This window comes from Phytophthora sojae (assembly GCF_000149755.1).
Source record: "Phytophthora sojae unplaced genomic scaffold PHYSOscaffold_12, whole genome shotgun sequence".
Classification (NCBI taxonomy): Eukaryota; Oomycota; class Peronosporomycetes; order Peronosporales; family Peronosporaceae; genus Phytophthora; species Phytophthora sojae.
The window spans coordinates 1,493,017-1,506,568 of record NW_009258126.1 but is presented as its reverse complement, the minus strand read 5'-3'; the positions used below and the strand labels follow the sequence as shown (position 1 = coordinate 1,506,568).

The following is a 13,552-nucleotide window of genomic DNA, read 5'->3' as shown; positions in this document are numbered from 1 at the left end:
TCACACTGAGAGGAGGGCAACGCACAGGCAATGCCGTAATGGATAAGTTCATTCATCCATTCATTTGTTCACTGTTATATATTATCATTCATTCATATAGTTATTTCAGATCCACTGCTTCTTTCCCCGCTGCACTGCGCCACCATTCGTGCACCCGCCGCCAAACACGTCGGGGGTGAATGACTCACTGGGTACTGTACACGACCGAGGACTGCCTTACCCATGTCTACTTCGCGGCCGGAGTCTTCGTAGGCGTAGACGTCACTTTGGGGGTGGGCGCCGGCGTGGCCTTCACCGTCGCGTTCGAAGGCTTCCTAGCCGCCGGTGTGTTGGTAGGCAGCACCGTGGCGTTCGTCGGTTTGGGCGGAGCCGCCGTGGAGTTGGTTGGCTTCGGCACTGCCGTCGAGTTGGTCGCCGTCGGCTTTGTCGGTGATGGCGGCGTGGTCTTGGGCGTTGCCGTCGTGGCTTTGGGCGTCGCCGTGGTGGCCTTCGGCGCCGCGGTTGTGGCCTTTGGCGGCGCTGTCGTAGGCTTCGGGGTGATTGCTGCTGCCCTCAGGCGGCGGGAGTCGGCTGCCACATACTCGTCGTCCGAAATTCCGTCGTCGTCCTCGTCATTGTCGTCGTCAATGTCGTCGTAGGGGACGGCCTCGGTGCTATCGTCGTTGTCGCTGTCATCCGAACCGGCGAGGACAAAGTCGTCGCTGTCGTTGGGGCCGCGGAGCAGCGTCGAGACGCCTTTGTCCGTTGTCGTCGCCGTCCCGGAGTAAACATCATCATCTGCCACTTGGGCCGCCACGGACGATGTTGTCGAGGCCGAGATGAGGACTGCGACGCAGACAGCGCTAGTGAGGAGGTGGCGCAGGAGCTTCATTGTGCTCGGCTGTGGTGGCCTTGCGGCTTGCTGGACTGGTTGCTTAGTTGCTTGGTGCTTGGCACTGGGCGGTCTGAGGAATGGGAGGTTTCAAGTCCTTTTGGCCTCGAGCAGGGCGTTATTGTTTTTTGCTTACAATAACTGAGGCGGATGTCAATGCAGTGACGGATAAGGTTCCGAAGACTGCTTTCATCGGCCACTACGTCTCGTCCTCGTGGTTCTTGTGCGGTTGATAGTATTTGTGTTGTAAGGGACTAAGTGAGATGGCTATGTGAGCTTGGCTGCAGAGGAGGTGGGTGGGTGCAGCAAATTGCGGATACGATTCAAACGAAAGAAATGTAGAGTATGAACACGGAGTTGCTCTAGTTGCATCGGTTTCAGTAAGGATCATATTAGGTCTCATACCAGATCTAGTGTACTCTATGATATCGAGTATCAGATACTGTACTTTATTACATGGTGGACGACGACGCTACGGCATACTACAGTACTATTTAGTATACTCAGATAACTTCAATATGCACTACGCACACAGAGACGGCTACGCATTCACACTGAGAGGAGGGCAACGCACAGGCAATGCCGTAATGGATAAGTTCATTCATCCATTCATTTGTTCACTGTTATATATTATCATTCATTCATATAGTTATTTCAGATCCACTGCTTCTTTCCCCGCTGCACTGCGCCACCATTCGTGCACCCGCCGCCAAACACGTCGGGGGTGAATGACTCACTGGGTACTGTTCGGCCACTACGTCTCGTCCTCGTGGTTCTTGTGCGGTTGATAGTATTTGTGTTGTAAGGGACTAAGTGAGATGGCTATGTGAGCTTGGCTGCAGAGGAGGTGGGTGGGTGCAGCAAATTGCGGATACGATTCAAACGAAAGAAATGTAGAGTATGAACACGGAGTTGCTCTAGTTGCATCGGTTTCAGTAAGGATCATATTAGGTCTCATACCAGATCTAGTGTACTCTATGATATCGAGTATCAGATACTGTACTTTATTACATGGTGGACGACGACGCTACGGTATACTACAGTACTATTTAGTATACTCAGATAACTTCAACATGCACTACGCACACAGAGACGGCTACGCATTCACACTGAGAGGAGGGCAACGCACAGGCAATGCCGTAATGGATAAGTTCATTCATCCATTCATTTGTTCACTGTTATATATTATCATTCATTCATATAGTTATTTCAGATCCACTGCTTCTTTCCCCGCTGCACTGCGTGCACCCGCCGCCAAACACGTCGGGGGTGAATGACTCACTGGGTACTGTACACGACCGAGGACTGCCTTACCCATGTCTACTTCGCGGCCGGAGTCTTCGTAGGCGTAGACGTCACTTTGGAGGTGGGCGCCGGCGTGGCCTTCACCGTCGCGTTCGAAGGCTTCCTAGCCGCCGGTGTGTTGGTAGGCAGCACCGTGGCGTTCGTCGGTTTGGGCGGAGCCGCCGTGGAGTTGGTTGGCTTCGGCACTGCCGTCGAGTTGGTCGCCGTCGGCTTTGTCGGTGATGGCGGCGTGGTCTTGGGCGTTGCCGTCGTGGCTTTGGGCGTCGCCGTGGTGGCCTTCGGCGCCGCGGTTGTGGCCTTTGGCGGCGCTGTCGTAGGCTTCGGGGTGATTGCTGCTGCCCTCAGGCGGCGGGAGTCGGCTGCCACATACTCGTCGTCCGAAATTCCGTCGTCGTCCTCGTCATTGTCGTCGTCAATGTCGTCGTAGGGGACGGCCTCGGTGCTATCGTCGTTGTCGCTGTCATCCGAACCGGCGAGGACAAAGTCGTCGCTGTCGTTGGGGCCGCGGAGCAGCGTCGAGACGCCTTTGTCCGTTGTCGTCGCCGTCCCGGAGTAAACATCATCATCTGCCACTTGGGCCGCCACGGACGATGTTGTCGAGGCCGAGATGAGGACTGCGACGCAGACAGCGCTAGTGAGGAGGTGGCGCAGGAGCTTCATTGTGCTCGGCTGTGGTGGCCTTGCGGCTTGCTGGGCTGGTTGCTTAGTTGCTTGGTGCTTGGCACTGGGCGGTCTGAGGAATGGGAGGTTTCAAGTCCTTTTGGCCTCGAGCAGGGCGTTATTGTTTTTTGCTTACAATAACTGAGGCGGATGTCAATGCAGTGACGGATAAGGTTCCGAAGACTGCTTTCATCGGCCACTACGTCTCGTCCTCGTGGTTCTTGTGCGGTTGATAGTATTTGTGTTGTAAGGGACTAAGTGAGATGGCTATGTGAGCTTGGCTGCAGAGGAGGTGGGTGGGTGCAGCAAATTGCGGATACGATTCAAACGAAAGAAATGTAGAGTATGAACACGGAGTTGCTCTAGTTGCATCGGTTTCAGTAAGGATCATATTAGGTCTCATACCAGATCTAGTGTACTCTATGATATCGAGTATCAGATACTGTACTTTATTACATGGTGGACGACGACGCTACGGTATACTACAGTACTATTTAGTATACTCAGATAACTTCAACATGCACTACGCACACAGAGACGGCTACGCATTCACACTGAGAGGAGGGCAACGCACAGGCAATGCCGTAATGGATAAGTTCATTCATCCATTCATTTGTTCACTGTTATATATTATCATTCATTCATATAGTTATTTCAGATCCACTGCTTCTTTCCCCGCTGCACTGCGCCACCATTCGTGCACCCGCCGCCAAACACGTCGGGGGTGAATGACTCACTGGGTACTGTACACGACCGAGGACTGCCTTACCCATGTCTACTTCGCGGCCGGAGTCTTCGTAGGCGTAGACGTCACTTTGGGGGTGGGCGCCGGCGTGGCCTTCACCGTCGCGTTCGAAGGCTTCCTAGCCGCCGGTGTGTTGGTAGGCAGCACCGTGGCGTTCGTCGGTTTGGGCGGAGCCGCCGTGGAGTTGGTTGGCTTCGGCACTGCCGTCGAGTTGGTCGCCGTCGGCTTTGTCGGTGATGGCGGCGTGGTCTTGGGCGTTGCCGTCGTGGCTTTGGGCGTCGCCGTGGTGGCCTTCGGCGCCGCGGTTGTGGCCTTTGGCGGCGCTGTCGTAGGCTTCGGGGTGATTGCTGCTGCCCTCAGGCGGCGGGAGTCGGCTGCCACATACTCGTCGTCCGAAATTCCGTCGTCGTCCTCGTCATTGTCGTCGTCAATGTCGTCGTAGGGGACGGCCTCGGTGCTATCGTCGTTGTCGCTGTCATCCGAACCGGCGAGGACAAAGTCGTCGCTGTCGTTGGGGCCGCGGAGCAGCGTCGAGACGCCTTTGTCCGTTGTCGTCGCCGTCCCGGAGTAAACATCATCATCTGCCACTTGGGCCGCCACGGACGATGTTGTCGAGGCCGAGATGAGGACTGCGACGCAGACAGCGCTAGTGAGGAGGTGGCGCAGGAGCTTCATTGTGCTCGGCTGTGGTGGCCTTGCGGCTTGCTGGGCTGGTTGCTTAGTTGCTTGGTGCTTGGCACTGGGCGGTCTGAGGAATGGGAGGTTTCAAGTCCTTTTGGCCTCGAGCAGGGCGTTATTGTTTTTTGCTTACAATAACTGAGGCGGATGTCAATGCAGTGACGGATAAGGTTCCGAAGACTGCTTTCATCGGCCACTACGTCTCGTCCTCGTGGTTCTTGTGCGGTTGATAGTATTTGTGTTGTAAGGGACTAAGTGAGATGGCTATGTGAGCTTGGCTGCAGAGGAGGTGGGTGGGTGCAGCAAATTGCGGATACGATTCAAACGAAAGAAATGTAGAGTATGAACACGGAGTTGCTCTAGTTGCATCGGTTTCAGTAAGGATCATATTAGGTCTCATACCAGATCTAGTGTACTCTATGATATCGAGTATCAGATACTGTACTTTATTACATGGTGGACGACGACGCTACGGTATACTACAGTACTATTTAGTATACTCAGATAACTTCAACATGCACTACGCACACAGAGACGGCTACGCATTCACACTGAGAGGAGGGCAACGCACAGGCAATGCCGTAATGGATAAGTTCATTCATCCATTCATTTGTTCACTGTTATATATTATCATTCATTCATATAGTTATTTCAGATCCACTGCTTCTTTCCCCGCTGCACTGCGCCACCATTCGTGCACCCGCCGCCAAACACGTCGGGGGTGAATGACTCACTGGGTACTGTACACGACCGAGGACTGCCTTACCCATGTCTACTTCGCGGCCGGAGTCTTCGTAGGCGTAGACGTCACTTTGGGGGTGGGCGCCGGTACGTCGCTAGCGCATATGACCCGCTAACTCCACAGGTTATTGGCTGCACACAACACGCTAAAAAACACCAACGAGTTGGTCTATAATCATCTACGATGGTGTAGCTTTGCTTACCTGGAGTAAAACTGCGCTCCAGCCGTAGCTGAGCCAGGTAGGCACGGTATCTGCTCTTGATATACTCAGGGCGATCCAAGATCAGATAAACGTCTCGGATGTCGGGGTACGGGACTCCCAGGTCGCGAAAGCCGAACGCGCGAATTCTGCGCCGTGGATCGAGCTTATTGCTCTCGACTATGAGAGCCTTGATGGAAGGAGGAACTGGTCCACCACGAAGCAACTGCTGGACATCAGACTCTCCACGTGTCAGCCATCTACCGTCCCTCTTGGTCAAGTACGGGGCCATCTCATCGATTGGGCATCCAAACCCCTTGTGGCGGTCCTGCACATATTCCTTCAGATCACTTAGAGTCTTGTCCTCTCGAATATTGAAGCGCGACGGCCCGCCCCTCCACCGCCACAACCGTCACAACTTTCATCACCGGACGCCATTGTGCGTCCTCTTTGTTGCCTTTTCCTGCGTCTCCTCCCCATGCTTGGACGGTGAGACCCAAAATGACGAAATTGTAGCGGGTAATAAATCTTCAACTGTCGATCCGAAAGGCATTCGAATCCGGCCAAAGCGATGACTTCTTTTCGGCATGCCCCTGCCAACGTTTCCGTCGAGGTCGCCAATTGGCTACATTTGCAGAAATGGCTACACAAATGCAAAAATGCATTTCGTGCCCGAGAATGCGGAGCACTCGTCCTTCCGCGGCTACGTGCGCGTTGCGGGGGACGAGTTCGCCGTGCGCGTCTCAAACGTTGCGTACGACCCACGCACAAGTCGCGTCGTCTTGGACGCCGCGCAATTGGACGTGGAGAGCGCGCTGGCGGCTCGCTTGAAGCCACACGGCGCCACGCTCAAGCTGCGACTGGCGCAGGCGGCGTCTCTCGAGGGCTTCGCGACGGAACTGGAGGAGCTGGTGGCCTTATGCTGCAAGCCACAGGCCAACAGCCAAGCCGCACTACCCAACGCCAAGTATTACGCCCGGCTGATGGCGGAGCTGGACGCTGTGGGCTGGAACAGGCTGCGGCAGCTGAGCAACGACTTGCGCTCGCTGGAGCTCGAGACGAAGGACCAGGCAGGACGCACCCACGCCGTTCGAGTGCTGCTGCCATTGGAGTACGAGGCTCCAGGGGTGGCAGCCAAGCCGGAGTGTCTGGTGGACGCTCCGGAGGCTTTCGAGCTGCGGTGGCCGCCGGACGACAACCAGTCGGTGCTGAGTGAAGTGGTGGCGCAGTTTGAGGGGTTTCTGGCCAAGTTTCAGGGATTTTGGGACGTGTTAGATGTGTTGGATGCAGCCACGTGTGTGTTGGAGCCGCAGCATCCGACGAGGGCCACGGGACGGAGAAGGTTGGCGCTGGAACGACATGCGTCCGTGCAGTTTGAAGTGGACCCTGCACATCCGACGGCCATGTTGAGTGAGCTGAGCTTCTTCGGCAACCAGGCGAACGTTGGAGCGTTGAGGGAACGGTGGGGGAGCAACGCATCGCGGTGGGATGAGACCAAGTCCTTGCAGAAGAACTTGGAAAACGTGCTGGGGGTGGCGCTGCCGTCGCCGAAGACGACGAAGCCCGAGGAGTTTGCAGTCGAGTGCGGCATCTGCTACTTGTATCGACTTGAAGGGGAGGATGAGAGCACGGGAGAACGCAAGGATGGCAACCAGCGCAAAGCAGTGGCTGAAGAGGGATCGAGGATTCCAAACCGACTGTGTGAAAACCCAAACTGCAACAGACCATTCCACGCCAAGTGCCTGTTTGACTGGCTGCGCGCGCTGCCAACGTCACGGCAGTCCTTCCACACGGTATTCGGCGAATGCCCCTACTGCCGTGAAACTATCAGCGCCAAGTTCCAGCCAGGTTGCTAGAGGTAACGACGACAAATTAGCGGTAACTTATTGGAACAGACTACGGACTTCCGACTGGCTGGGGTCTTGGCCTGGCTCTCTATCTATGTGTGCGTATCGTTGGTTGTTGACATCTTTCGTACCGCTTGCTAGCGAGCTGGTGGGTGGCTAGGCTTTACTCGGCAGCCGGAGCAGGCTCAGACTTGACAGCTTCCGCGGGCTTACTCTCACCCGCTGCTCCATCAGAAGTCGGAGCCGCTCCAGCTTGGTCCTCGCGCACAATGTTGATGGAGCCGTCAGCGTTCACGCGAATACGGCCGGACGGTTTGCCGGTGTCACGGTCCTCGTTCTTGCCGCGGCGACGACGACCACCAGCCGGCTCCTCACCACGGCGATCCTCGCGGAATTCACCGTACGGATGAGCTCGGGAGCCACCACCACGTCGTCGCGACGAAGATCCATACTCCCGGTCATTGCGACGACGACTACCGCGTGAGTCGTTGCGCAGATTGCTGCGAGAGTGATACATGCCCTTCTTAGGGAGCTTCTCAGGCGGGAAGTCCTCGTCCGTTGCCTTGCGCAGCAGGATTCGCCACTTCTTGTCACGAGACTGCGTTTGGCTGCCGATGGGGTTGTTACCGAGATACCACTGCGATCGGTTGAAGGCAACGTCAGGGACCTCCACTTCCTCGTCAACGTCTTCCATCGCCGTAGCAGAGTCGTTGTCAGCAGGTGCCTCCGCATCCGCCATGTCGACATCTTCACCGGACGCAGCCTCAGTCTTCACCTTCTCCTTCTTCTCCTTGAGAGTCTGCGATGGGATTTCCTTGCCAAGCGCAATCAGAGCTCGGCTAGCGGTGAAGTTGTCTTGGAACACGACGGTGCACGAGCTGTCGTTCAGCCACTCCACGTACGCCGGGCCGTAGCCCACAAAGTACTCCAGCACATCGCTCGTGCGGACTTGCTGGAATTTATCGTCCAGGGAATACATGTGCAGCGCGTCGTTACGGAACGCCACCGGCTGTCCTTCCACATCGGGGGCCTTGACGTCACAACGCTCACGAGCCACTTTAGCAGAAGCCGGCTTAAGACCCGAAACAACAACCTGAGAACGGTCTTCTTCCGCGGAGAGTCCGAACTTCTGCGCGCGAGCACGCAGTTTCTCCTGGTCGCGCTGCTTCTCGGCCCACTCCTCCTGCGTCATCCCCTGCTCCAACGCCCTCGCACTCTCAGCCGAGTACTCGACAGCAAACTGCGGCGTGTCGAACCTCTTCATGCGCTGCTCGCGCTTGCTCTGCTCCTCCTGGCTCGTGACGTCAATGCCCGTGGAGAACCCGGGCACGATGGCGCCTGTGCGCTGCAGCTTCCGCACTTCCCTCGGGTCCAGGAACTTCTTGATGTCAGGCGGCGCAAATGGCGCGCCGAACCTCTCCGCGCGGCGCTTCGAGGCCGCGTACTCCGCCTCGTACTGCTGTCTCTGCTCCGCCGTGAGCAGATCCTCCTTACCCCAAGGATCAGCCCGCACCATGACCCTGGGCGCGGGGAAGGCCGCCACATTGGCAGCAGCCAGAGCCTCGCTCTGTCCCTCGTAGACGCCGTGGACCTGGATGCCGCGCAGCGACACGGGCGAGTCCCACGCCGTGAACGCCGTCTGCGTCACGTGCACGAAGTCCGGGTCCTGGCACGAGGCCAGCACGTCCTGCCCCACCTGCGGGCCCACGCCGACGGACAGCGACCCGCTCTTGACGTCCACCACGACCCAGTAGGGCACGAAGTCCTGCGCGGAGCACGTGCGGCCCGTGAAGACCCGGGCCAGGACCACCTCCTTGCTGCGGCCCGAGGCCGCCTTGCGCCACACCAGCTCCGTGTTGCCGCTGGTGCCGACCGCCACCTCGTACTTCCACTCGGTGTGTGGCTTCCTGCGTCGCTCGGCGTCGTCCGAGCCGTCGCCTGGGGCCGCGGGGGAGGGGGCGAAGCCCACGCGCAGATCCTCGCGCGCCGTCGCCTCGAACTGCACGACCAGAGCGCAGAGCGAGGCGAGCGGGACCTCGACGGAAGCACCTTCCATCGGCACGTCGGATGGGGGCGCGGGCGGCGGGCACCACTGCTTGTAGCGCCCGTACAACGCGCCCAGCTGCAGCTCCGAAGGTGACGCGTCCGAGTCCATGACGACTAGTGCCGTTATGCACAAAGTGGAGTGATCTGGGGTAGTGCACATCAAATTGAGGTGGAGTACACAGGTCGTGTGCGCCACACGATGCCCATGCGCGTCAGTCTCAAAGAGCTCCGAGACTGAAGACCATGGCCGACTCGAAGCTGCAGGACGCCGTGAACAAGATGGTGGACCGCCTGGACCGCAGCGTGCTGCGCGGCATGCAGCGCGACGGCTACCTATGCGCCGCCAAGGTGTTCGAGAACAAGAGCTGGTCGTCGGACCAGCTGGCGGCCGCCGTGGAGCGCTGCCAGATGCCGACGCAGCAGATCAACCAGTTCATGCAGCAGGAGATGCAGAACTTCCAGCACCGCATCCAGCGCGGCGTGCAGGACTGCCAGGACCGGGCGCAGGACTCGCTGCCCGCCGGTGGCGCCCCCAACGAGGCGCAGATCGCGCGCGCCCAGAAGGAGATGGAGAAGTGCGTCTCCTCCTGCGTGGACGCGCACATCAAGCTGCTCCCCAACATCAACGCCCGCATCGAGCAGGCCGTGGCCCAAGTCAAGCAGCAGCAGCAGTAGGCGCGCACTGGAGAGAGGCTGGAATATAGACGCAGAAGATATGAGGTCCGGTGCGGCTCTTGCTAAGCTTTGTGCTTTTCTGATACTATTGTTTACAGTTTTGTTTAGGTTGGGAGTGTGGCTACTGTGGCTACTACAGCACCGTGAGCTCTCGCTCGCGCTCTTCAGGGTTCACGTCCTCCACCTTGACTACTGTGTGGCTGCTGCACTCTATTGACACGGACTCGTGCGTGCTGGTGGAGCTGACCTCCTCTGAGCCGCCCATGTTTTTCTTCTTCTTCTTGGCCTCCAGCTTGGCCCGTTGCTCCTTGCGTCGCCGCAGCATCCACTCGTACGTGCCGTAGCCCAGCACCATGAGCCACAGGTGGAACCCGAGCAGCACGAAGTACATGAACATGCACGGCACCGAGATGGCGAGGCACGCGATCAAGCAGCCTTCCACCACGTACTGGAACGCGCCTGCGTCGTCCAGCGGGTTGTGGTGCAGCCACAGCAGACACAGCGCGGCGTACGCCACCTGCAGCACGAACTGCAGCGTACCGGTACAGGCCACCGTGAAGAACTGCGCGTAGTTGGCCTTGCCGATGCACGTCTGCAGCCACGTGCAGTGGTGGTCCAGCCCCGGCACGGCCTTCCGACACAGCGCGCAGTAGCGCGTCTTCTCCCACCGCGGGCCGTCGAGCCGCACGCCGCACCAGCCGTTGGGCAGCGAGTCCTCCACGGGCGCCGCCGGGTCGATCGACTCGCAGGACCTCCAGGACGCCAACAGGATCGTCGAGTTCACGGTGTGCACCGCCACCGCCACAATGGTCTGGCACCAGGACAGCACGAATAAAGGTGGGTTAGTTCTCCATCTAGTCATTGCATTGCAACTGCGGTCGCTCTACCATTGTGGTGACTGTGCTGTTGGTATTCGCCTCCTCGACGGCGCCCTCGCCCGTGCACAGGAAGACGCCGGCGGCCCCCACGAAGAAGCTCAGCGCCGAGAGCGAGTGGCCGAGCCACGAGATCACCTGGTCGCGCGAGAACGGCCGCTCGAAGCCGTTCTGCCGCTGGTGGCCCAGCACGCTGCTGGGCGCGTCGCTGGCGCCGCCGCCGCCGCTGCTGCTGCTGCGCGGAGACTGCTCCATGGAGGAATGGCTGCTCTGTTGACCAGCTAGCTACTAGTTACCTATTTGCGGCGAGTGGTAAAGATAAAAATCCATCTAAGCTGCTCGGAAATGACTTGGTCTCAGTATGGAAAAGAGATGTAGCCATGTCGACTCGATCTGATATTTTTTTGAGCGAGAAAAAGGCAACTTGTACCGTTGGAAATGGAGCCAAACGTGTTGGGGACAAGGAGGAGGATAGGACGTGCGCGGACGCACATCGATCTAAAGTGGCATTTCGGCATGGCCGTCGGAGCCTACACAGACAATGATCCATTCAAGGCCTGACGAATGTACCTCGTGAATCACGAGGTACACTACTGTATGCAGTGAATGCACCTGACAAGACTTACGATCTCCAAACCAACGGTATGTTGTACCTGACCGGAGAAGGTGCTAATAGAATCCAATGCAGGCGGCTCGTGCTTCCGAGTCAAATGGGGCCAGGCTTTCATCGTCAAGTTCGGTGCTGTCTCGATGGACCCAAGGAACCGCCCGAAACCCATGGTCCGCGTAAACATCGAAGCGCTCTTCACTGCTGCGATGCTCACCTTCGATAACACGAGCAGCTGGGACAGCCGCTGATCTGTCATAGGCTTTGCATCGGGCTTTCATAGTGAAAGCTTGACGATCCTCGCAGCTCGCCAGAGATACAGACAACGACTTACAAAGCCGGCAGACGAAGTCAAGCAAAGCTTAACATGAGCAAACCAGCCAATCAGATTCAATCAAATGACTTCATCTTTGTATATCATCTGGTTTTGTGTACTTTATATGCTTTCTTGTGTACTTTATGCAACCCACCGTGTGTTTTATGACAGTTTTACAGATTTAACGGGAGGGAATTTATCGTTGTTTTTATACAGGAGGATGGCATTAAGCATGCCGGCTTTGTAAGTCGTTGTCTGTTGGTGTTACGGGGAAGGTGCGTTAGCACTAACTCTACATGACTTCAGCGAGTGTTGCCCAGTAAGTCGTCTGGTTCTTGAACTGTGCTCGGTGCGCTAGGATGGGGAGTTGTCGTGGACCGGGGACATTGGGAGGCCCCATCGGAAGCTGCTCCCCTTCCAGGCTGAAATTCAGCGGCCCGAAATTTCAGTCTTCCGTACAAAGAGCTCCGTCGGGTTGATTCAGTCATGCACGTGGCCCAAGCCTTGCTCGCGATCACTGTCATACTCCTCGCAAGCAGCGCAGTTCTCGTAGATGCCAGGAAGCCTCAGGTTTCGACGGAGATTTCGATCAATGGCCAGCCCTGGAATTATGTAGCTGGGCCCACCAAAGCAAGGGCGCTGAGAGCCACCAGCGTGATAAATACCGATGATTCTGCTTTGTCTACCAGCGAAGAACGCTCCTTCTTCTCCGATCTCTTCAAAAAAATCAATGTGCGGTGGTGGCTCGAGACCGGAAAGTCGGAAAAAGACGTCATGAAGGCGCTCAAGCTCGACACGCTCTCGGGAGCGGCTCTCACGTCCAACTACAAATACTTCCAGAAGTTCGTGACTAAGGCGGAATTCAACAGACTTAACAAGTGGCTGACGCGAGACGTCTCCACGTTCCAGGCCTGGAAGAACCTCGGCCTGCATAAGCTCGACGAGAATCAGCTCGTGAACGCTCCCGGCCTCGCGACTTACAAGCGCTACGTCAAGATGTACGACGACGACGTGATTCTGCAGCTCGGAGCGTACAAAGTGCCCTCCATGACCAGCGTGGGCTCGCCAGCAGAGATGGCGGTCAAGACGCGGCTTTGGGCACAGTCGAAACGGAGCGTCGACTACGTCAAGAAGGTCTTGAGCTTGGAAGGGCTGTCGGATAGCGCGATGAAGTCCCACGAGAACTACAAGTACTTCAAGCAGTTCCTGGATGCTAGGAAGAGCGTCAACTAGTTCCCTGGTACGCGTAGCTAGCAGGATTCTAATGGTAAGCTGAAGTTCGTGGCGAAAGTTTGGGCTTTGGTGAACAATCGTTAATTTCTTTAGAATCGTTAACTTGAGAGCCAAGCGAACTGGAAGGTGAAGTCGATGCCTAAACACGAAAAAGCATAATTCTCAGTAAACAAAACCCATGGAGTTGGAGCTGAACGACGCACTTACCGAAGTGGACCACCCTGAACGCCATCGTCATTAGCATCCACGTCAGCAACTTGGCTCGGATCAATTCGCTGTGCGCCTCCAGTACAAACGCAACGTGATACAGAGCGTTCATAGCCAAATTGCGATAGATCATCCAAGCTAACGCCACAAGCGACACGACCTCAACAAGAGAATAAACGAAAATGGTGTCCACTAGGCCGCCAATATTTTCGATCGTGGCACCAGCTAGGTCGGTGTGATATTTCCCGTTCGGTAGACGCACCATCAGCAGAAGAAAATTGCCATAAAACAACGGCACAAGCGCATCAAGAGCTGCACTGAGCAAGAGGCACTCTGTCGTGAACAGCAGCTCCAGCGTCTTGTGCAAATTCTCCGGATGGGGCTTCGTAGTCATTCTTGACTCGGCAGCAATGATAGTTCCCGCCGGTGTCACGATAGTCGGCGTTCTACGTTCCACCCATGTCGACGCCTTACTGATCTTCTGTCGACTCACAAACAAATTCTGCTTCGAATTAGCTGGAGACGTGTGACGCCTACTCGTATCGG

At 56.8% G+C, this 13,552-nt stretch overlaps 7 protein-coding genes across 7 annotated transcripts; 4 read left to right on the top strand and 3 right to left on the bottom strand.

The window, feature by feature from the left end:
- Positions 1 to 39: 39 nt before the first annotated feature.
- Positions 40 to 4,984, top strand: PHYSODRAFT_529233 (hypothetical protein; the record flags this gene model as incomplete). Its single annotated transcript, XM_009538921.1, has 5 exons — positions 40 to 99; positions 1,468 to 1,519; positions 2,023 to 2,074; positions 3,433 to 3,484; positions 4,853 to 4,984. Coding segments are annotated over 5 exons (348 nt in total), but the record flags the coding sequence as incomplete, so codon positions are not given.
- An 875-nt stretch (positions 4,985 to 5,859) lies between these two features.
- Positions 5,860 to 7,056, top strand: PHYSODRAFT_528336 (hypothetical protein; the record flags this gene model as incomplete). Its single annotated transcript, XM_009538920.1, has 1 exon — positions 5,860 to 7,056. One exon carries the CDS (start codon positions 5,860 to 5,862, stop codon positions 7,054 to 7,056), a length of 1,197 nt encoding a protein of 398 aa, XP_009537215.1.
- A 154-nt stretch (positions 7,057 to 7,210) lies between these two features.
- PHYSODRAFT_348259 (hypothetical protein) lies at positions 7,211 to 9,202 on the bottom strand (the record flags this gene model as incomplete). The annotated part of the gene is made up of 1 exon (XM_009538919.1): positions 7,211 to 9,202. The coding sequence occupies one exon, from the start codon at positions 9,200 to 9,202 to the stop codon at positions 7,211 to 7,213; it is 1,992 nt and encodes a 663-aa protein (XP_009537214.1).
- A 134-nt stretch (positions 9,203 to 9,336) lies between these two features.
- On the top strand, positions 9,337 to 9,762 carry PHYSODRAFT_431768 (hypothetical protein; the record flags this gene model as incomplete). Its single annotated transcript, XM_009538918.1, has 1 exon — positions 9,337 to 9,762. A coding segment is annotated over one exon (426 nt), but the record flags the coding sequence as incomplete, so codon positions are not given.
- A 139-nt stretch (positions 9,763 to 9,901) lies between these two features.
- PHYSODRAFT_565515 (hypothetical protein) lies at positions 9,902 to 10,901 on the bottom strand (the record flags this gene model as incomplete). Its single annotated transcript, XM_009538917.1, has 2 exons — positions 9,902 to 10,579; positions 10,656 to 10,901. The coding sequence occupies 2 exons, from the start codon at positions 10,896 to 10,898 to the stop codon at positions 9,902 to 9,904; spliced, it is 921 nt and encodes a 306-aa protein (XP_009537212.1).
- Positions 10,902 to 12,052: 1,151 nt separating this feature from the next.
- PHYSODRAFT_288926 (hypothetical protein) lies at positions 12,053 to 12,799 on the top strand (the record flags this gene model as incomplete). Its single annotated transcript, XM_009538916.1, has 1 exon — positions 12,053 to 12,799. The coding sequence occupies one exon, from the start codon at positions 12,053 to 12,055 to the stop codon at positions 12,797 to 12,799; it is 747 nt and encodes a 248-aa protein (XP_009537211.1).
- Positions 12,800 to 12,897: 98 nt separating this feature from the next.
- Positions 12,898 to 13,400, bottom strand: PHYSODRAFT_319370 (hypothetical protein; the record flags this gene model as incomplete). Its single annotated transcript, XM_009538915.1, has 2 exons — positions 12,898 to 12,938; positions 13,007 to 13,400. The coding sequence occupies 2 exons, from the start codon at positions 13,398 to 13,400 to the stop codon at positions 12,898 to 12,900; spliced, it is 435 nt and encodes a 144-aa protein (XP_009537210.1).
- Between the last annotated feature and the right edge of the window lie 152 nt (positions 13,401 to 13,552).